This window comes from Terrapene carolina, unplaced genomic scaffold (assembly GCF_002925995.2).
Source record: "Terrapene carolina triunguis isolate 2854851 unplaced genomic scaffold, T_m_triunguis-2.0 Scaffold234, whole genome shotgun sequence".
Lineage (NCBI taxonomy): Eukaryota > Metazoa > Chordata > Testudines > Emydidae > Terrapene > Terrapene triunguis.
In genome coordinates, this window is record NW_020664585.1 from 4952126 (window position 1) to 4973758 (window position 21633).

At 41.1% G+C, this 21633-nt stretch overlaps 1 protein-coding gene across 2 annotated transcripts in view; it reads right to left on the reverse strand.

Moving 5' to 3' along the window:
* Nucleotides 1-8533: 8533 nt before the first annotated feature.
* The window catches only part of PTPN11 (protein tyrosine phosphatase non-receptor type 11), a 34026-nt gene continuing 20926 nt past the window's right edge, over nucleotides 8534-21633 (reverse strand). For both annotated transcript variants that reach the window (XM_024196258.3, XM_024196259.2), the window contains exons 10-16: nucleotides 19825-19956; nucleotides 18207-18361; nucleotides 17961-18028; nucleotides 16925-17076; nucleotides 13311-13423; nucleotides 11777-11878; nucleotides 8534-9253 (exon numbers count right to left, since the gene is read on the reverse strand). In XM_024196258.3, the coding sequence (XP_024052026.1) occupies nucleotides 11806-11878; nucleotides 13311-13423; nucleotides 16925-17076; nucleotides 17961-18028; nucleotides 18207-18361; nucleotides 19825-19956 (693 nt within the window). In that variant the 3' untranslated portion in view covers nucleotides 8534-9253; nucleotides 11777-11805. The remainder of the gene's footprint in view (nucleotides 9254-11776; nucleotides 11879-13310; nucleotides 13424-16924; nucleotides 17077-17960; nucleotides 18029-18206; nucleotides 18362-19824; nucleotides 19957-21633) is intronic.

Sequence of the window (21633 nt, forward strand, 5' to 3'; positions counted from 1 at the left end):
TACAGTGGAACAACAAAAAGCTGAACATTTTCTATAAACTTTGATTTACAACATGGGGGAAATTAATTAAAAATACCAACACAAGATCTGCTATCCTTGGGCAGGGCTAAACCGGACGTATCATCGACAGTGAGCATAATCAATCAATATATCGAAGGTAGCCCGCCGGGGAGCTGCTTTGCATACTTGGTCTGACAGCAGCAGCCAGGATGTAGCCATTTGCTTATTTTAAGAATGTTTAACCCCTTTCCCGGTAAGAGCCTTAAGGGGAAAGCAGGAGCACAAGCCCTGCCAGTTTGATAACCACGACCTCTTGTGCTTCTTAACTATTTCTTCTCTCTCCTGTTTCGGTTAAAGCAGGAAATGAGAAGCTGGTTAACTATCAGTGATACAAGGTGGATGTCTCTCAGACCCTGGGACCAACACAGGTACAACAACCCAGCAAATATCATTTACCCATGTTGCTGACCAGTAGGCCAAAGGGCCTATTGTTAAGTAAAGGCCTATTCACTGAGCAAAACCCCGAGCAAGCTTTAAAAATAATAGGTACTCATAATGTTAAATTGTGTCGTCTTTATTAGGAATGAAAAATATGCAACATGTACCAGACAAGGGAAACACGCACAACTGCCACCTGTATGATGAAAGGGAAGTTATAGCTGGTAAGTTTGCGTTATTGAGCAGAGCAAACAGAACTGGGCTCAGATGGTCGTCGGCTGCAAATGTGGTTCCACAAGGATTGAGTACTGAATCTCGCTCCTTGTTATGTGCTATTCTTAAATAATAAAAGCAACTTATTAATAAGGCAATCAAGCTTCGCTAATCCTGTCTATTTTATTGTTACTGACTAAGACCAGACTACTAATCAATTGATTTTATATAGAAAGGTAACAATGCATAGTGCTGTATAGACAAATAAGAGACAGGACTGTAAATTAAGCTATGGCTGGGTCTACACTACAGCGGGGGGTCGACCTAAGATACGCCACTTCAGCTACGTGAATAGCGTAGCTGAAGTGGCGTATTTTAGGTCGACTTACCTGGCTGTGAGGACGGCGGCAAGTCGACCGCTGCCGCGCCGCCGTCGACTCCGCTACCGCCTCTTGCCGTGGTGGATTTCCGGAGTCGACGGTAGAGCCATCAGGGATCGATTTTATCGTGTCTTCACTAGACGCGGTAAGTCGATCCCCGATAGACCGATTGCTACCCGCCGGATCGGCGGGTAGTGAAGACGTGCCCTTAGACACAACACAATTACTAGATGTTAAGGCCCGAAGGGACCATTATGGTAACTTCCTGTATAACAAAAGGCAGAGAATTTCACCCACCCACTGAGCAAGGAGACCAACAAGGAGAAGAAGGGAGAGAGGGGGAAAGCATTATGACAAGATCCAGGGGATTTCCCTTATGTTAGCGGTAGATGTACTTATAGTTCAGAGAAATAGCACGTTGTAAAAATGACGTGTGAAGTACAGCAGACCATATGACCCCTCGATGACATTCATCAAGAGAGCTGTGTTCTCTTCCCATGCAGAGTTTTGCTCAATGAACTGTTATGAACCCTACTCCCTGGTCAGACATGTGCCTACAGTGGCTCTGGAGATGGCTGGAACGTCACCTCCTTAGATGACTTTTAATGGTAACTTCTTCCACAACTATCATGAAGAGAGGTTTATGCATATTTTATGTTTGCCCTTTAACAAAATGCAGACAAAGTTTCAGGCAGATGAAGCAGGGACACAATACAACATGCCTGAAGATGGTTATAAAAACAAAGAGACTAGGTGTCGGTGTGCTTAAAGGCTCAGACTGATGTAGTGTACAAGGACTTAACATGAAAAGTACGTCATCCTGGAAACAAAATAGCAGCCTCTTGACTTACGCTGGCTGTGCTTAGCAAGACAGACATTTGCCAAATTGTTTGATTATTAACAGCAAATAAGCTGGGTGAAAGATACCTTCATTTTCCACCTTTCTGAAATCCAATGGCCCTTTCAGGTTTCTTTTGTCCCCTATATGGTTGTATGATCCTCTGTACAGATAAATGTATAAAGAAATATCAATGAAATCCATCTTTCAAAGTACCCCACCCTGAACACTAGGGGCCAAATCTTTAAAGGTATTAAGGCAGGGGTAGCCAACCTGTGGCTCCGGAGCCACATGCGGCTCTTCAGAAGTTAATATGCGGCTCCTTGTATAGGCACCGACTCCGGGGCTGGAGCTACAGGTGCCAGCTTTCCAATGTGCCGGGGGGTGCTCACTGCTCAACCCCTGGCTCTGCCATAGGCCCTGCCCCCACTCCACCCCTTCCCGCCCCCTCCCCTGAGCCTGCCGTGCGCTCATTCCTCACCCCCCCCCGAGCCTCCTGCACGCCACAAAACAGCTAATCGGGAGGTGTGTGGAGGGAGGGGGAGGTGCTGATTGGCAGGGCTGCTGGAGAGCGTGAGGCACTGGGAGCGGGGTGGGGGAGCTGATGGGGGGCTGCTGACGTAGTATTCAGGCTCAGGTTGGCCACTCCTGTATTAAGGCATTGATATACTCAGCATGGCAACACCTAACTAATTTAGGAACCTAAACCTCATTTTCCAGATGAATTAAGGCACTCAGGAGCCAAAACCCCATTGCCAGTCAATGGGATTTTGGTCACTAAGCACCTAAATCCCTTTTGAAAATGAGATTTTTGGCTCCTAAATCAGCTAGGCATTGCAATGCTGAGTGCAGCAACACTTTAGTACCTTTTAAAATCTGGGCCTAATTTCCTGTATCATATGGTTTCTACCAAAGACAGGACAGGTGGGTAGTCTCAAGGGGAAAGACAACAATATTGTCATTAACTAGTTAACCACCCATCTAGGTACCTCTACCCCAATACAACACTGTCCTCGGGAGCCAAAAAATCATACCGCGTTATAGATGAAACCGCGTTATATCAAACTTGCTTTGATTCACCGGAGCGCGCAGCCCCGCTCCCGGAGCGCTGCATTACCGCTTTATATCCGAATTCATGTTATATCGGGGGAGAGGTGTAGTTGTATTTTTTTCCATTCATCACCACTGTATGGGAACACTAGGTGGAACCCTCGGGGAAGCTCAGGATTTTCCTGTAACTGTTATCAGATATTCACTTGTATCACAGTAAAGCCTAAAGGGTTCACTAAGAGGGCCCCAGTGTGCAAGGTGATTGCACACACCTGTAGTAAAGAAATAGTCACTGCCCAACAGGGTTCATAATCTTCGTTACTGATGATACACATGATTAGAGATGGGTGGGGTAGTCAAAGTAAAAGAAGCCTGTTTGTACTTAGAGTAGCTGGATGGTGTGTAACATATTGAGTAGCAGGATGGTGTGTTAAGGAGTTTGGTTCAGGTCTATAAAACAGATTGAGACAATAAGTGTGGGAGGAAAGATATTACTAGAAGCTGTCCAGGGAAATCACGGGGTAAAGGTCAGAGGAACAAGATAGAAGCCATTATCTTAACAGTCTAAGTCTCAGCCCAATACCTGGACCATAAGGACAATCATTCCTTTGGTGATTATTTCAATTTCTGAAGTACAGTTCGCAAACTGGACTGAATAACTCCAACCCCCTAAGTGGTATGCATTTCTCATGCAATACACAAAAGTGGATCCAAACCCAACACACCCCTTTTAGACACATTCATACCATTTTACCCTGCAGGATTATAATCTTAAAAGGCAGATGCTCTACGTGGCTACTGTCCTCATTTGAATTCCGCTTGTATTTAAATCCACAAAGGCTCTAACAGTGGAAATTTGCTTTCTTCCCGACATTTCAGTGGATTATTTTTATGCCTTTCCATTACTTTGAGATTGAGCTTGTTTTACAACAAACTTGGCTGATATTTGCTCTGTGTCCAACTGGCATCTCCTCATGCTGTCCGTATTGCAACACAGCGCCTGCTTCTTAAAGAGCACAGATTGGCTCATTTATATTTCCACAGATCAGCATCTGTAAGCACAATCTACCGAGAGGTTTAACTCAGTGTTGTTGTTCCATTCATAGAACCTAGGACTGGAAGGGACCTCGAGAGGTCATCGAGTCCAGTCCCCTGCCCGCATGGCAGGACCAAATACTGTCTAGACCATCCCATTCATTATAATTAGTTCATATTACTGTGAAACAGACTCAGTAGTGCAGGCTGCTTGGTTCTGGAGAGCCAATAATGGTAACAAAACGCCTAGTAAGAGTTGTTCCCAATTGCTTTTATGGTGTGATACTGCCTGGGCTGGTAGGCCTAAAATTAGACTGAGCTGCTGTATTTAGACTTGGGGGCATGCGTATCCTCTGCGCCACTCCAGGGACCAGGCAGAGCACTGGATTTTAAATGCACCCTGCTCCAAGTGCTTCAGAGATCCAAGGATTTCAATCGCTTTTGAAGTGCCGCAGCAGCAGCTGGCAGAACGGAGCCTGAGGGGCAGCACAGCCCCTACAGAAGCACCAGCCCCTCCTCTGAATCACTGCGTGGCGCTGGCACACAAGGATCCCAGGGTACATCAGAGCCCTGAAGATGTGAGCTGTACAGTTGACATCTCTGCAAGAAACAAGGAAGCAGCTCGGAGAAGAAAGCATCAGAAATAAATGAAAGCAGCAGCTTCGCCCCCCACGGTACTCAACTGAAGTCCCCAAATACACAAAGGGAGGGGTGGGACAGCTGTTCTCTTCTCCTCCCCATTGAACTTTATATTCCTTTCTCCCTTTAAAAGGGTTCAGTAACACATTAAACATTCAGCTGGAGAGGAAGCTATTGCCCATCATGGCTTTAGGGATTTTCCCTGCACTATTTGAGTGCAAAGAGCAGCAGACTTACACAGGTCCAGTCAACCAGGAAGAGAGAGAGGAGGGAAACCAGACTCTCTTGTAGATGTCCAATGAGGCAGACACACAAAAATCACAGGCCTCTGGAAGTTAACTGGATGAGTTGTGCTGAGAAAGAACTGAGTGGTTTGCTACAGGGCTATCCAATTTGCAGTGGGCAGTAAAAGCAGTGGGTTAATAACACTGAAATACCATATATTACAAAAGAAGCTTGGTTGTGCTCAAGCTCTTCTTGTGGGGAGCAAAGACCCTCTACATAACACAGAGCTACACCATGGAGGGAGGCTGACTGGAATTCGATCAGTCTAGAGTGGGGGTTACCTAACGAAAGAAACCTTGACTTTAATATAAGCGCTACAGAAAAAGAATTGGAGTAATGGTCCAAAACCATCTTATAAGAAAAATTATTTTTATTCCTAATTTTTAATTCTGCTGTTTACAAATATGCTTTTATTCTGATCATTATAACCTTGCAGCAATAAAAATCACAGCGCAGCTCGCAAAGCAGCTGAACTAACACCCATAAATACCAGCAGGGAAAACAATGAACAACCACTAATATTTCTATACATGAGCTATTCTTTTAATGTCACATTTTGACAATTGTAAATGATCTACAGAATGTATGTGGGCAAAAGGCAATAAGTGAGTCTTTTGAAACACTAAATGTATAATAAAACAGCGCATCATTATTAACATTTACATGATTCACATCAAATTGATGACATCCTAAATGTCCTCCTTTTAAAGGATAGAGATTTTCAATAAAATATTACATTTCATTTAATACTCTGGTACAATACTTCATACATTGCAGGAAAAAATAAATGTACGGTCTAGTCCACCTAATAAAGGATCTTTTTTCATTAGCCTTTAGTACTGTAATAAAAAAATCACAAGTGTCATAAATAACCAGGTCTGCAATTAATTACATGTTTTGCTATTTAAAAATGGAAACAATTAAAAATTAATTTGAAATAATGAAGTTATGAAAAAATTGTCCTAGTACCAACTGTTTGATTTATCCCATCCCTACAATGAAAAAGGAAACAAGTGTTATAGCTAGGATACAGCTTATGAAGTTGTATTTTTGAACACATATACCTCAAGAGAAAAAAAAGTTTGGTCAATAGAAGAACTAATCAGTCCTAATAAAGGTTACCTGAAATGAAAGTGTATGCTATAAAACGTTCAGTAAATGAGGGTCTGCAGCAGATTCTTGCTGGCATACAATACTGTGCCTTCGGAATTGGTTTACATTTCCCTTGTGGTATAACGTCTTCTGCAATAGAACACTTCAAAACTGCATCCCTTTTCCATTCCACTGTTACAGCAATAGCTTGTAGAGTGATGTTAAATTAGTTTTTAAAAACCCACTAAAAATACATGAAACCCAAGTATCCATTTTTCCCCTGTACCACAGAACATTTATATCTTTTGTTTGATTTGTAATAAAACAACCAATGTTTAAAATAATATTAAAAGAGAAAGACACACTAAGTTACCTCTCTGTCAGCTATGTTTGAAAGGCAGCTGGTTTGTAACTTGCAAGATCCCCCCTTTGGTTTTCAGCAGGGCCAGACACTCCAATTAAAAAGAAACAGCTCTCTCTAGCATACAATCTTTTGGAATCTTTTCTAATTTAAAAAAAAAAAAAAAACAAAAAAAAAAAACATTCATCCATCATGTGCTCCTTAAGATTAACACACATTCTAGACAAATGAGATTTCCCCAGTTTCAAGAACAAATAACTACAGAGCTGAGTTCCACACATTTTAAATGCTATCTTATGATAGGCAGCTTTATGCTGAATACATCACCATATTATTGGTTACAGCCAATACAAGTCAATCTTTAGGACAGGTCACATTAGTGCAGTTCATAAGCTACTGCTTAGAGGATCTTCCCTTTGAACTTTCATTTTGGTACAAAGCGAGAGAGTGTCCTGTGGCACCTTATAGACTAACAGGCGTATTGGAGCATAAGCTTTCATGGGTGAATACCCACTTAATCAGAAATTTCCACCACATGCGTCTGACGAAGTGGGTATTCACCCACTAAAGTTTATGCTTCAATACGTCTGTTAGTCCATAAGGTGCCACAGGACTCTTTCTCGCTTTTTACAGATCCAGACTAACATGGCTACCCCTATGATATTGGTACAAAGTATTTCTAATCCTGAACATGCACTTCATTTTCTCCTGATTTAAAACCTTGCAGCATCCAAGGAAATATAGCACCACATAATGCTACACAAAATTTTCAATTAACAGATATTTAGACTGTTATTGAATTACTCAATTCAAAAACACAACTCGGCACTTAAATGATCCCTATTTAACCTTTGCAGAAAAAGTCAACATGATGAAACTGTACACGGAGGCTGGGGAAGGAAGGTGATATAAAGCAAATATTCTATTTGTGACTGAACGAACACAAGTAGATGAAAACTGACCATCCTTTCATCAAGCCATAAGAATTTTAGATCTACAGAGGGTGCAAATATTAATGACTGTGCTATAGATAATGACATTAAGACACAAATATTATGGTGTGCTGGTGACAGGAGTTCCAGGACCAAAAGACAAGAGGTATTATAACAAAGAACAAGAGGCAAAGTAACAAAGTTCAGCTTAAAGTGAAGATGCGCCTTCATTCAGTTCAGACAAACACAAAATGTGAAGCATTTGACTTTGCAAAGCATTCTCAGGGAAAGCCAATGCAATCCCCACATGAATGTAGGGAACACAAATGCTGCACTAATTACATTCCAGGCTTTTGTGTAATTTCACTACTATGACCAATAATGTAACTTCATCACTCCTGCACCCTTACTGCACATACAGAAATACAATGCAGTGATTACCATTATCTGCATACTCTAAATAAAAATGATAATAATTCCTCAATACCACCTGGTGGCTTCATCGTAATTCTCAGAACTCCACCAGCAGTGAGGGGAAAGATGCTGCTAAGACACCACTGGTACCTACTCCTCGAGCCTGATCCTGCCATGAGCACACCCTCAGCTACTATAGGCTCCAATGGGAGATCCAGATTCATACAACAGGACAGGGCAAAGTTTCTTTAATGCAGGAAACCGAGAAGTGTTTACATCCCTTCTTCTGCAGATGAAGAAACCCAGGTAACTGTGGCACTATAACAGCATCTCTCACTGCTGGCGTCACTCTGGAAGCATTTTGTTTCATTAATAACAATCAAAAGTGTTTTTAGAGATAGATGCAGTATTTTTTTTTTTTTTAATTAAAACATGGACAGCAAATTGGATGTGGCTCTGAAAGGCACTTTAGGCAGAACGTTAATGAAACTCCTGCCTGATGAAATAGACCAGAACAAGCTGCTGTTGACTGGTACCTGCGCTGCCCTTTTCACTAAGGCAATTTTAGGTGATAGCTAGTTTCCATATAGTCCTTTTCCCCAGGCTACCTTCATTAGTGTAAGGCCTTACTAAGAACCAGAAGGCCCAAATAACTATTTTTTAAGACGGGGTTCACTTCAGCCTAAGCTAACAGCCTGCACAGGGGGTTACTGGTTTCATTGTTTTAATACGATGTCAAGTGTCACTGTGGAGCTTCCTAAAATGTCTCGCCTCCACAGGTCAGATCTCCTGCTTAATAAATGAACACTGAAAAATTAACATAGGCAGCGGCCCCACAGCTGCTAGACAGCTGCCCTTTTTTTTTTTTTTTTTTTGACAGAGTGGCTGTAAATTGGTATCTTGGGTACAGGTCATCTATAGAATGTTCTAGTCTGATGCAAAGGCGACTTTTTGTAGTTACTCAAAAATAGCCCATCCAGCAACTCAGCTGAGAAGTAATCAAAGCCATCAGCTGTCACAAAAAACATCTTCATATCAAAGATTAACTGCTCACCCCTGTCAAACTCAGACCAAGTTTGAAATGCATTAGGACTAATTTTATCATGTAGCTGACTTTTAATGTGGGTGATCCACTGTCTTCAAACAATCAAGAATTGTTCCCATTAGTATTTTATATTTATATAATGGACTTACCCACATCATTGCTTCCCCATTCAAAAAAAAAATCCCCACAACTGCTCTGATAAGAAATAATGTTAATAACCAGATTTTGAAACAAAAATGCTATTTGAAGCAGATGAACGCCAGTCTAACAGTTGGCTGGATTCGCAATTAAGATTCTACAAAATATCTTTCTACATTGTAGAGAGGATTTCCTTTTTATTTGAAAAATGAGCAATTGTAAATCAGATATTGGAGAGAAAGGATATAATGATCTTTAGATGGTCTTAGGTTTTGCTTATTATTGAAGGGTTAAACACCATAAATAAAAAGGTACCAAGCCTTCAAAGTTCATTCTTCATGTGAAGCTTGTTCCATCTCTTTCTTGACCTTTTTTAAAAAACAATATTCATTTCTGGGAAAGGGAAAACAATTAAAAGCTCATTAGAAACATATACTATAATAATTCATCATTCTGAACGTACATGGAAATACTTCATTTTGACACTTAACATAAACAGCAGTGATTGATATTTTAGATCTAAAATATCAGATGGAATTTCACCACAACTAGAGGCATCCATCAGTTTAAAGAGATATAGTCTGGTCTTCTCCCAACTTTCACGCGGAGTGGCATATCCCACCTTTTCCATTGTCACTTTACAATTGTAAACATGTTCTATCAAAGGGACAGTGACAGGTCGGAAGGCCTTTTTTTAAGCATAAAAGGAAGAAGATTGCCAACTTGTTAGAGCAGAAGCTGAAAGAATTAAGATCTAATTTACTTTTCAACATTTATGCTGTTCACTTTGCATTTCAGTTGGCTTGGACAATAAAAAAAGCCTAAACTGTTAATTCTTGAAAGGGTCACCATAAGGTAGCTTTGGCCCAAAACGTAAGAATGAATCAAAGGGATATAGAAACCTAACTTTAGAATAAAGTTCATTTAAAACTTAAATTCAAATTGCAAACTGCAATACTAGGCTAGTTTATGAGAACCAGAAAGAGTGAAATGAATATATTCAATTACATTTGACTGGGGAGCAGGCAAAAACGGGTAGGTATTTAAATATAGTGTAAGCCAAAATCCAAGTACTTATTTGAGTGATGGTAAGGGCTTAGTTTAGTGATATTATATCAATAATAGGATGAAGACCCTTCACTTCCTACTCCAGAGCCTTGGCTCCAATCTGCCCATAGCTGGCAGTGACTGAAAGTCATTCGCATCCAATTGTGACCTGAAATCAGTTAGTGGTTTCAGTCCAGATCCTTGTGGACACCTGTCCACATCATACAAACACAGTTGACACTTTTTTGACAGCGTCAGTAAAAGAGGCCAAGGATTAGACAGCCTGCTGCCTTGTCTCTTTAGGTGGTCTCCAAGTCCCTAGCATAGGCCAGGATCAAAGCATACTTGCAAAGCAGCATGGGCAAGCTTACATTGCAGCTGTCTATGTTGGATCTGTTCCAGAGTTAGAATGTTTTAGTCTTCAGGACTGTCTATGTAATATCTTCTGTAAGCCCCCAGTTCACATAAATTTAAAGGAAAGAATTCCAATTCCAACACTCAGAACTCAGGCCATTCAGAGCAAAGACCAGAGATCAGAGCGAATATTCCATCTTTCTTATGAAGTCTGAAGGCAAACTCCCATTGTAAGTTAAAATTGGTTTTAGTAGTTTAACTCCCTTGAGGGCTGAGTGGGTGGCAATACATAACTGAGAGGATTTTAAGATGTGTACTGTTCCCTGCTTGTAGGGAATACTGATTAGGGAGCTATTGAAATGTAGACTCCAAAACAGGATATACTGCAAAAACCCATCAAACAGATCATCAGACCATGACTTATGTAACAAATGCCTAGTTTATGGACCACTTTCCAACTCTGATACGGGTTACAGTCTATTGGGTCAGGGCGGGTGCTGTGTCCCTTATATGCCATAATGGCTCTGATAGGCCTACCTAAATCACATGTTTGCAGATCACTGGCCCAGTCACCTCTCTGAACCAGAGGTGTTCCATCACATAAGCATATTAAACCCATATGCTAAAATCTTGTACAAAGTTTTAATTTAAGGAAGTTTTAAAAGTTCAGTTATTCTCTCAAGGGAGACTCCATGTACAAATGACATCATGGACCCCCTATATTTATTTTATCACTGACTTCCAGAGCTAACTGACTCAGTTTACGAGTCCAGAATTATTCAATGTAATACAAAAGTGGATGGTGTTGCAGACTCTCCCTGAGATCTGAAAGTTTATCTGATTCTTGCTTGCCTCTTACATCTGTGCCAAAAATAGAGAGAGATTCTAGTCAGAGGCAGAACAGCATCTACACCACCCTCCCATACTGTATCAGCTCAGCAATGCTAACATGAGCATAAAACATATTTGGTTAATAGATCAAAATGAGAGGATTTAAAATCACTTACAGCCCAATCCAGCAACGCTCACTAATACTCAGACTCAAAGAGCACCACCATCTCAATTCTGAAATGTATTTAATCCAAGAATCTTTGCCATAGTGTGAGTTGGTTTAGCAGTTAAAGTTTCAGTCAGATCTTGCAATCCTTGCCGATGTGCAATAATCAACCAATTTTAACTTACAATGGTAGTCTACCTTCAAACTTTATAAGCAAGATGGAGTATTAGCTCTGATCTCTAGTCTTTGCTCTGAATGGCCTGACTTCTAAGTGTTGGAATTGGAATTCTTTCCATTAAGATCTGGCTCTGCTGGGTCCAAAATATTACCCTCAATTGGTAAATCAAGTTGCTGTGAAAATGATGTTGAATATTTTAGCTGCTAAACCAACTGACACTATGGCAAAGATTCTTGGCTTATATACATTTCATGATCGAACTGTGATTATGTTAAAATATGCCATAGTGCAATAAAAACAGCTTTAGGCTAGATCATACTAGAATTTCTAATGTACGTACCTTCCTTTGCATGGAAGTTTCTGTACATCTCATCTAAAGCTTTTCTGCTGCTGCTGCATCAACCCCACATTTTCATATACTCTAGCACTATCTTCTCTCATTCTAAAATAACAGATTTTTATAGGGGGGAAAAAGTCAGATTTATTAGAAAATAAATACATATCACATAATTCAATGATGTTAGCTAATAACGTGTTCAATTCGCTTCAAAGCACAGAGCATCTGGATTCAGAATATTGGGTGATTTCTGCATGACCCAATCAATGGGGCAGATTCTGAGACAACTCCACCCCATGCAAGCACTGAAGTTGCCCACTTTAACATCATTACGGTTGTACAGAGTTAAGTCAGCACAAAACCTGGGACAGGATGAAGGCAAGATTACAATAGGGTGGCATCGCAATCTTACTGCAATGCTAGTCATTGAGGAGGTTAACAAGAAAACCCAACACAGTGGGAAACAGAATGGCAAAGTATTAACGGATTTTCCTCCACCTTTCCGAACAACCTTCTGAGAACCAGGGGCCTTTTTCTTCACGACTGCACCCCCAAGTATGGCGGTATTACCCTCGGTGTCTTGGCTAAATTCTAACTTAGGTCACTGAATTCTTTCAACCTACATTTCCCCTATGCTCAGATACCATAGTAATTGTCACCGGAGAAATACACAAGACAGACAGATCATTTCAATGGGGTATGGTATTCTTTACTTTCTGTCCTAAACTACTGTTAGGCAATGCTGATGTATGCTTGCTAAACAGTTCTTTTATTCATTGGCGGCTGCAGGGACCCATGTATAATTTGTGCTCTATGAATAGAGCAACCGGTATATTTTTCATATCTAAGTGCTTCACACCCAAGATATCCTTTTCCTATGTTTTAATGCAGGGATTCTCAACGTTTTTCTTTCTGAGCCACCTCCCTCCCCCAACATGCTATAAAATCTCCACAGCCCACCTGTGCCACAATAACTGGTTTTCTGCATATAAAAGCCAGGGCCGGCATTGGGGGGTAGCAAGCAGGGCAACTGATTGGGGCCCCATGCCACAGGGGCCCCCCATGAAGCTATGTTGCTCAGGCTTTGGCTTCAGCCCCGGGTGCCAGGGCTCTGGGCCCCAGGCTTCAGCACCAGGTGGTGGGACTTCGGCTTTCTGCCCTAGGCCCCAGCAAGTCTAACACTGGCCCTGCTTTGCGGACCCTCTGAAACCTGCTCGCGGCCCCTCTGAGGGTCCCGAACCCCTGGCTGAAAATCTCTGTTTATCACCAAGGCCCCATTTATGTCAAATGAAAAAATCAGTGCAGGATTGAAAAATTCCATTTGTGGGGACACCAGAAAAAATTAATAAAGGACCCTCAAGTGAAAGTGAGTAGAGAAAGAGAGCAAAAGTTTGCTCAGGAAATTCCTCTTTGTTATATGATTAGAAATAAACTCTTACGAGGAAAACAGTCCACAACTAGACTCTCTATTGCCGGATCTGCTTGAATTCACAGGCATTTCGGAACTCACTTGTTACTTTGAGAAACTGCTACTTACTCTGGACAGGTTGGGGTCGGAGTACATGGTGGAAGTGGGCTCTGATCCCCACTTGTCTGGTCCGATAAAGAATATTTAATGTTTGTGTATTCATGCCCTTTCCTCTTACTCTTCTGAAAAAAGGGAACACAAAAATTAAACAGGTTTAGAATAGTCAATAAAACAAACCTACATTTTTAGAAGATAATAGATATAAAGTTCAAGAAATGAAATATAAATTAGCCAAACCTACTTCCCCCCCCCCCCCAGAAAAGAGTTTTTTTTATTTTTATATAAAAAAGTTAAAGCATGAAAGATTTCACTTCTGTAACTACAACATGCACTCTGGATATTCCTAGAGGTAGAGGTTATCTTTGACTACTGGAAGCTTTCGGTAAAAATCTTCACAGAATGCTTGGTCCCTGCCCGCCCGCCCCCAGTCTCTAACCAGATGTGCCAACTTTGTGAGTTCACACACGTGAACATGAACGTATTTTCTTTATCCAAACCTGGCAAAAAGATCCATCCTTCACTGTACAGTAGACAGTGTCAGCCAGTGGGTCTCTGGGGCAAATGGGCATCATTCTCCAGTTTAGGATAGACATTAACAATAGCTAAATATACACCAAAGTCAAGGTTTAAATGGTCAAATACGAGTGCAAGCCCCACTCCTAACTTTTTCCAAGGTGTATTCTTGAAGTGCTCAGACCAGCAGCACCTAATGATCCAATCAATTCTATGATTGAGATTTTCAAAGCATCTTAGGAGACATGGGGCAGGTCTACACTGAAAAATTACATCCTCATAGCTATGTCCCTCAGGGGTGTGAAAAAAAACATACCTGAGAGATGTAGCTATGCCAACGTAATCCCCGGTGTAGACAGAACTAGGTCGATGGAAGAATTCTTCCATAGGCCTAGCTACCGCCTTCGAGTGGATTAACCACAGGGACAGGAGAACCCCTCCCATTGCTGTCGTGAGTGTCTACGCTGAAGCACGGCAGCAGTGTAGCTGCAGCAATGCTACTGTATCATTTTAAGTAAAGACATAGCCTTGGATTCCTAATTCCCATTAAGGCAACTTTGAAAATCTCAGCCTATATTGCTATACGCAGCTGGCACTAGAAATGGGATGTTCCTACCACTTCTGCCTCCCACCTTCTCCTGACAAATCACTTTGCAGGGACCCTAGTCAAAAACAAAATTTTGTTGCTGTAACCTTTCAAAAATCAGATTTAAGGGGAATAAAGGTTCAGGCCTTGCCCAAATTTAGAATCTGTGAGGTACACACCTCTCACCTGGACACAGCTAATAAAGGTCAATTTTATGCTGCAGCCTAAAATTGGATTTTGAATTCTTCTAACTATGTGATAAATGCCAATTCAACCAGCAGACGTATCTTAAGTGTAAAAGCAGCAGAGAAGCAGAATCAAAGTCAGCTCTGTTCTTTGATCTGACTAAATTAGAGAAAACAAACCATGAAGATGTAAATCTAAGGCTTTTCTTCCTCTGACTTCGCTAATTCATTATAATTATTTCTACTATTCAGTTTAATTATTGCTACCACATTTCCATTATTCCTAATTAGAAATAATTACTCAAGTCACTTCAGTGTTACAAAAAAAAAAAAAAAAATTATTGCTTCCAAGAAGAAAATTAACCAAACAAGTTTACTTTGTAGTTTTCATACATACGAAAGAGACAGGCAATATTTAACACACTACTTGATTACATCAAGACTCCAGAGGTTCTCAATGCCAAAAGGAAACGGGGAATATTTCTAGAGTAGAGCTGGGCAAACGACTCAACACATTTTCTAAATTAGGGCAAGAATATGACACAGAACTTGCTTCACTCATTAGCTTTTCTTTCCACAACTATTTTTTCGGGAGGTGGGGTTGTTCCACTGGTAGAAAGGACGACGGAAACAGTAAATTTCACCCCCCCCCCCCAAATAAACTGCAAATTGGGGACTGAAGACACTCAGCTGCTTCCTTCATTCTACTGATGCTCTCAACCCATTTCCATCCATTTTTGTTCCTCTCTCTCACTGCACATGTGGCGCCACATCAGGTCATCACAAGGCTGCTCAGGATCACATTAGCTTCCGACAAGAGCTTCAAAGGGCTTTTTAGTCCAAAACTAGAAGCACTAGTACTGTATTAGAGTAAAGAAAAGCTTAGAATCCAGTTTAAGTCTCGTTACCATTTTAGCACAGTAGTATACGTTTTACATGACTACAGATTTAATCTGACCATCATAGGAGAGAGAGATTCCTCTGTTCTAGTATCAGACACTATTGTAATGATATTAGTTCCATTTATATTGGAAAAACTACACTGGAACTAAAAACAAACGCCAAGAGACAGTAGTGGCAATTTTGTGAAGGGCTGCAAGTGAACTGAACAATATATAATATTTGAGGGTAAGAGCTTTGCAGAGAACTCCGTGCATTTTCAAACTTCAGTGAGCTTTAAGGCAAGGTAGGACATAGCAGAGTCATAAAAGAAAAATGTCTGAAGCGCCTAGCTCCTGTTCTGCAAGTGGTGGGGATTAGGTGGGTAACAGATGGTGTGAATGGTCTTGGAAGAGGGAGAAAGATCAGTAGCTTTAGCTATATAATTGTTGCAGCAGTATGGAGAACTGCAGAGGAGAACAGCCCCCTGTTGTTTCAGACAAGGCTAAGAATCCAGGATGGCAGTCATTTAGGGTAAGGGTTGAAAGAATGAAAGCGCCAAGGAAGAAAAGGACAGAAAAAGAACAAACCCTTTCTCCATCACAACACAATATAAACAATCTGCAAAGGCATTTGGGGGCTGCTGGAGCTTTCCAGAGCAAGGAATACCTCCATGATTCCACTTTAACTAATCCTGAGCTAACCAACACTCATTCCAATGCAGTCACTCTACCTTGTTACGAGAGTCTCTGCTCCAAATGCTCTCTCTTCCTTGGCTATTACGCTGCAATAACATTGGCTCCATTGTTTAAAAGGATTTCTTTCCAAAAAGACTTAAACTAAGCCCAACATAAACACCTTTTAATCATTAAACACTTAAAATGTTTGACTTCCAAAACAGGTGTTGCCCTGACTGCTGATTGAATACAATTGCTACACTTCAAACAGAGATTTAATGGAGAGACTTGAAATAACTCTTGAAACGAAGCATAAAAGAGTCTTCTTTATTAAGACTGAGAGTCTTACTTTTCATTCCTTCCACATCCTAACCTGATCAGTGAAGTTAATGGGAGTTCTGAGTGCACTAGGGATGCAGGACTGGGCCTCAGATGTTGTTGCACCTTCCATGAAAATACTGTAGGGAGGAATGGTGATGGAGGAATCTTCGCCCCCTCCTAGATGGCTGAAAACTACCGGTAAGTGTTCTTACTACTTTAGAATTATCTAAATCCTCAGTTTCAATAAGTCTTTTAAGATAGTGACTTGAAATAGATAGTAAAGCTCTTTGAACGAATAGTTTAATAGAACAAGGCTTTTCATGATGTATACAGTCAACACACAATACATATGCCTCAAAAAGTCAGACAGCAACAGGGCAATTCTGCTCGTTCCCATCATCACAGCAAGCCCCTAATCGGCATCACTGCACAAAGACCGTGGTAGGTTTGGGACCAACGTACCTGCTCCTCTTCAATTCTACGCTGTAGCGTTTCAATGTAGTGCTGTACTGCCATGTAAATAAATCTGTACTGCGCTTCTGTTTGAACCATCCCTGACCGCTGCGATCTCACCATCTGAATGGTTTTTGGAACATCAATATCACAGTCCACGCCTAGAAGAGACCACCAGTGTTAGTGCAGCAGTGTAACACATGCTCTTTTTTTGAGGGGGGGAGCTGTCAACTCTTTGGGACAGAGACTCTGTTTTCCCTTGTGAATGTAAAACACATAGCACATTTGGGACTACTAGAATAATGATTTGGTGTGGAAATCTGAGTTTGAGACTCTTGCTTAGCCATTTGTACATAAACTTGCAGTACTATAAAGACAAGATGCCAAGCTGTTCTAGAGGACGAAAGAACCATCACTTTGCATTACCCTACTTAGACTCCAAATGAAGTCACATCCAGTCTTCAGCTGAAAATGTTCATCATAATACAGAGGCACTAAGGTAGAGGTGGAATACTTGGAACTTAAAGAAAAAAAGTCCACCCCACCATAGCTGAGAAAGGAGACAAGTGATGAGCAGTCTTCTGACCAGGAAAGACCTTATATCAGTCTAGTGTTAACTTTATGTTGAGTTATATAAAGGATAGTAACATGGCATTGTCTGTCCACTATAACTTTGGAGGACCTCACAACTTGCCCTTGCAAATAGGAAACCAAGATCATTAAAATGCTTTGGACAGCAAAGATGGCAAATGGTAGGTACAAATGGATAGTCGCAGAATAAAGGTGTTGGCAAAAAGCAGGTATGCTAGCAAAAAATATGGAATTTACAAAATCACTGTAGGGGAGATGCAAAATCCTCATTCCGGGCTTTGGCCATATGACTCCCTTTGAAGTCAATGGGAGCACATCTTAAAGGATGTGATTTCTGCCAGGCACAAACATACACTTTGCAACTTCTTCCTGATCTTCACCAATTGTCTCCTTCTCACAGATCACATAATGGCACTTTCACAGCACTTGTGAAGAAACTAAACTGGGGACCTACCTTTTTCTCGGATTATGTCAATAAGAATATCAATCACAATAAAAGTTCCTGTTCGTCCAATCCCAGCACTGTCAAAAAAAAAAAAAAAAATAAGGACATGATTATGGTTTCCTTTCTGAATAGGCAATAACGTCAGAGTAGCCCAACCTAAATAAGTGTCCAATATAAAGATGTACTGGACTTCCAGACGGTATTATCAAGAAGCAGCTTATTGCAGAAGCTAGGAAATAAGTTGCATTATTGTACCTGCAATGCACCACAACAGGTCCTGAATCAGCGATGCTCTCCTGCTTGTGGTGGACCTCCTCTAAGAAGTCCAGGACACCACCAGGATCACTGGGTACTCCATGATCAGGCCAGGTTCTGAAGTGATATTGCCAAACTGTTCTCTCAGTGTTCCCCTGAAAGAGAGCCACCAACATACATGTGAAAAAATTAAATATATCCAGAGAAACCCAACCAAAAGCGTCCATTTACTCAGGATGAATCAGACTTGGTTTAAAAAAAAAAAGGAACACACAATGGCCTTCTTAACACCATCAAAAACTAAAAAGGCCATGCATTCCTCTTGATTACAGTAACCTTCTCTCTAACCTCCCCAACACCCACACTGCTCCCTTCCACTCCAAATGAACACAGCCTCCAAGACAGTTCTTCCTGGCCTGGCAATCTGACCATGCCATCTGCTTCCTTGAATCCCTTCATGGCTCCCTGCTTCTCTATTGCATCAATCTCTAGCTTCTTGTCCTCACCTTCAGGATGCTGCATGACTATCCCTGACCTAGACCCTAACCTGACTTCAGTGGGATGATCTGCGTGCTTTCCTACTTGCTGAATCAGGGTCTTAGTCTCTTACCACGTTGTGCTCTCCTCCCACTGGCACCCACCGTTCGTGGTCTCACTCTGCCAGTGACATCAGCCTAAGCAACTGGCTTGTTTGCTTTATCCCTCAGCAGTTTTTGCACCTTTTTCCACACGCTCGCCTGCACACAGAATGGTCTGCCTGAACTGGTTTGCCAACCTAATACCCTCCCATCATTCAAACCCCTCCTTTGAGAGTCACTTCTAACACCTTCAAGTAGAGTCCATTTCCTTTTCATTCATATACAAGTCAAGCATGCCATGCACATGCCTATGCTGAGTAACCACATACAGTAACCAAGGCTATCTCCTCGCTCACTGCCACCCCACCGGTATGCAGCTCCTTCTGTCACAGACTAAGCTCTTTAGGGCAGTGACCCTGTGCTATATACTCAAACTTAGCATTCTTCTGCAGTACGCAAAAGTAAGAAGAAAAATAAAACAGTAAAACAATTAAACCTGGCAATATGGCAGTAGTGAATTGCTCTGGTACTGGCGAACAGGGAGGCTCCCACATCAGGAGCAGACTAACAACAATCATTACATAGGTACCTTAAGAATGAAGGTGATGCAAGGCACTCAGATATTATAGTGAAGGGGCACATGTGAGCATCTAAATAGATTGAAGGATGGTTTGGTTTGCACTTAAGGGCAAGACCACCTTAACTTCAGGTCTCCCAATAAATCTACAGAGACACGTTCTCTGCTGAAGTGCTTAAATAATGGCTACAAGAATATGGAAAATAAAGACATTATCCCAAGCTCAAAAGACCAAATTCCTTGACTTAGAACTTGAGTCTCAAAGTGGAGGACAGGACTTAATTTATTAAAACTAAAAGCCTGTTCCTGGACTCTCCCTTTGTGGCCAATAGAAGGTTTAGTCTTTTCATCAATTATTTTTTGCAGCCTAAATTAAAAGATGAATATTTGTTAGAAACTCTAAAGGACTAACCAAAAAAAAAAAAAAAAAAAAGGAAAAAAGAAAAGCTACTGACATACTTACCTGACCAACTTTAGAAAGTTTCAGTTCCCTTAGCGTATAGTCATGAGCTGCACTTTCCTTAACATTCCTAACACGCATAACCCCGTATTCCTTTAATGCGTATTCATCAGGCCAGTATTTGACACACTTACTCTGGAAGACAGAAGAAAAAAAGCAATTACTATCTGATTTCATGGTCTATATAAATACCCAGTTCACACAGTTACTAGCATGGTGCAGATTGGCTAAGACTAGCTTAACAGGCAAAGCTAGGTTTGCCTGTCTTACCCAATGTCCATTCAAGGACGATATTTCTTTTTCCTGTGCAAGATGGGGGAGAAAAGAGAATGCAAGGAAGCTCGGAGGGTCCAAGACAATAAGGATAAATTGGGGGGGGGGGGGAAAGATTTGCTTTCCAGCAGCGTTCCTGATGTTGTTAGCTTCAGTAGATTACAAAAAAACAAAAACAAAACCCACATCACAGTGACAGCAAAGAGGAAAGCCTAGAAGCATGACACACTCACCTCAGAAGTAGTTTTAATACATGGAGAACTTCAAGAGGAATGCATTAATCAGACAAGTAGCTCTAAAACCTAATATTTAAAGCTATAAATATAAGTCAAAGAAACTGGCCATTTTTAGTATAGAAGCATCTTGGAAGAAGTTTGCCCTTTGCCTCATCTAGAAATCAGAGCACAGAAGGTTCACTGGGCTCTTCGGGTCATCCATCAAGCAATGAGGAATTGTTCTCCAGGGGGTGCAGAATGCTGTCTCTGTTGCTATTTAAGCCTGGTTCAGAGTGCCCCACTTCCCTTGGAAGACTATTCTATTGTCTGTGATGATGTATTCCATATAACAAGGAGCAAGTCCTCCAGAACCAAGTGAAAACAGTAATAGGGAATAGCTAGATACAATGATTCTTGAGAACCTAAGAATGCAAGCCTAGTCCATGTACTGTAAGGATGAACAATCTGTAGTAGATACATAGACAGATTTTCTAGCAATATCAAATGCAGACCACCCACAGATTACTGTAGGGAACAACTTCCCCATAAATGTGCATCTGAAGGTCAATAATTTCACTGCCAAAACTCAACAGCAGATAGAAAACACAACAGAGGAAAGGATCTTGCTGCCAACATGAGAAGATATTATGCTAGATGAGGGATGTATGCATACCCATTTGCCAGGATGCTTTGGATCTAAGCTTTTGTTTGTTTGTATTTTCTGCAAAAAGCACAAGCTGCACTGAAACCCACATCTTGTATTTAAGCAGACAAAGATAACAATTTGCAGTTTTAATGCATGATATTGAACAAGGAAGCATCTGTTGGCATAAAGAGTCTCAACGGTAATGTGTAATATTAAAGAGTCATCAGTATGGGAATGGGGACGCATTGTACATCAGCTCAGTGGATCCCTTCCAAGACTGCATTATTTTAATTTGAGAGAGACAAGGTGGAGACAATTGAGAGAGAGAATTATTTTAATTCATAATGATGTACTTTAGTTTGCTTCGCCTCCTGCATATTTTGCAGTCTTAAGAGTCCTAGATAGGTCTGAGACAGTTTCAGGATCCCCTACTGCCTGAAGCAAACTGTTCCTAAAGTCATCCTCTCTGGGCAAGATGCTTCCCTCTACCTCCTGCAGATCAAAAAGCACCTTGGCCTGGGGTGTAAAAGCTTTCATATCCAACCAGGCCAGCAATCAGTGTCTACTGAAGAGAAAAGGCTGAAGCATATCTCAAAAACACTTGGCACATGATGCAGTACTTTAACGCTCTGATTACTGAATCATTTTAAAGGGCTATGTCATTAGTGTGGAGAGCAG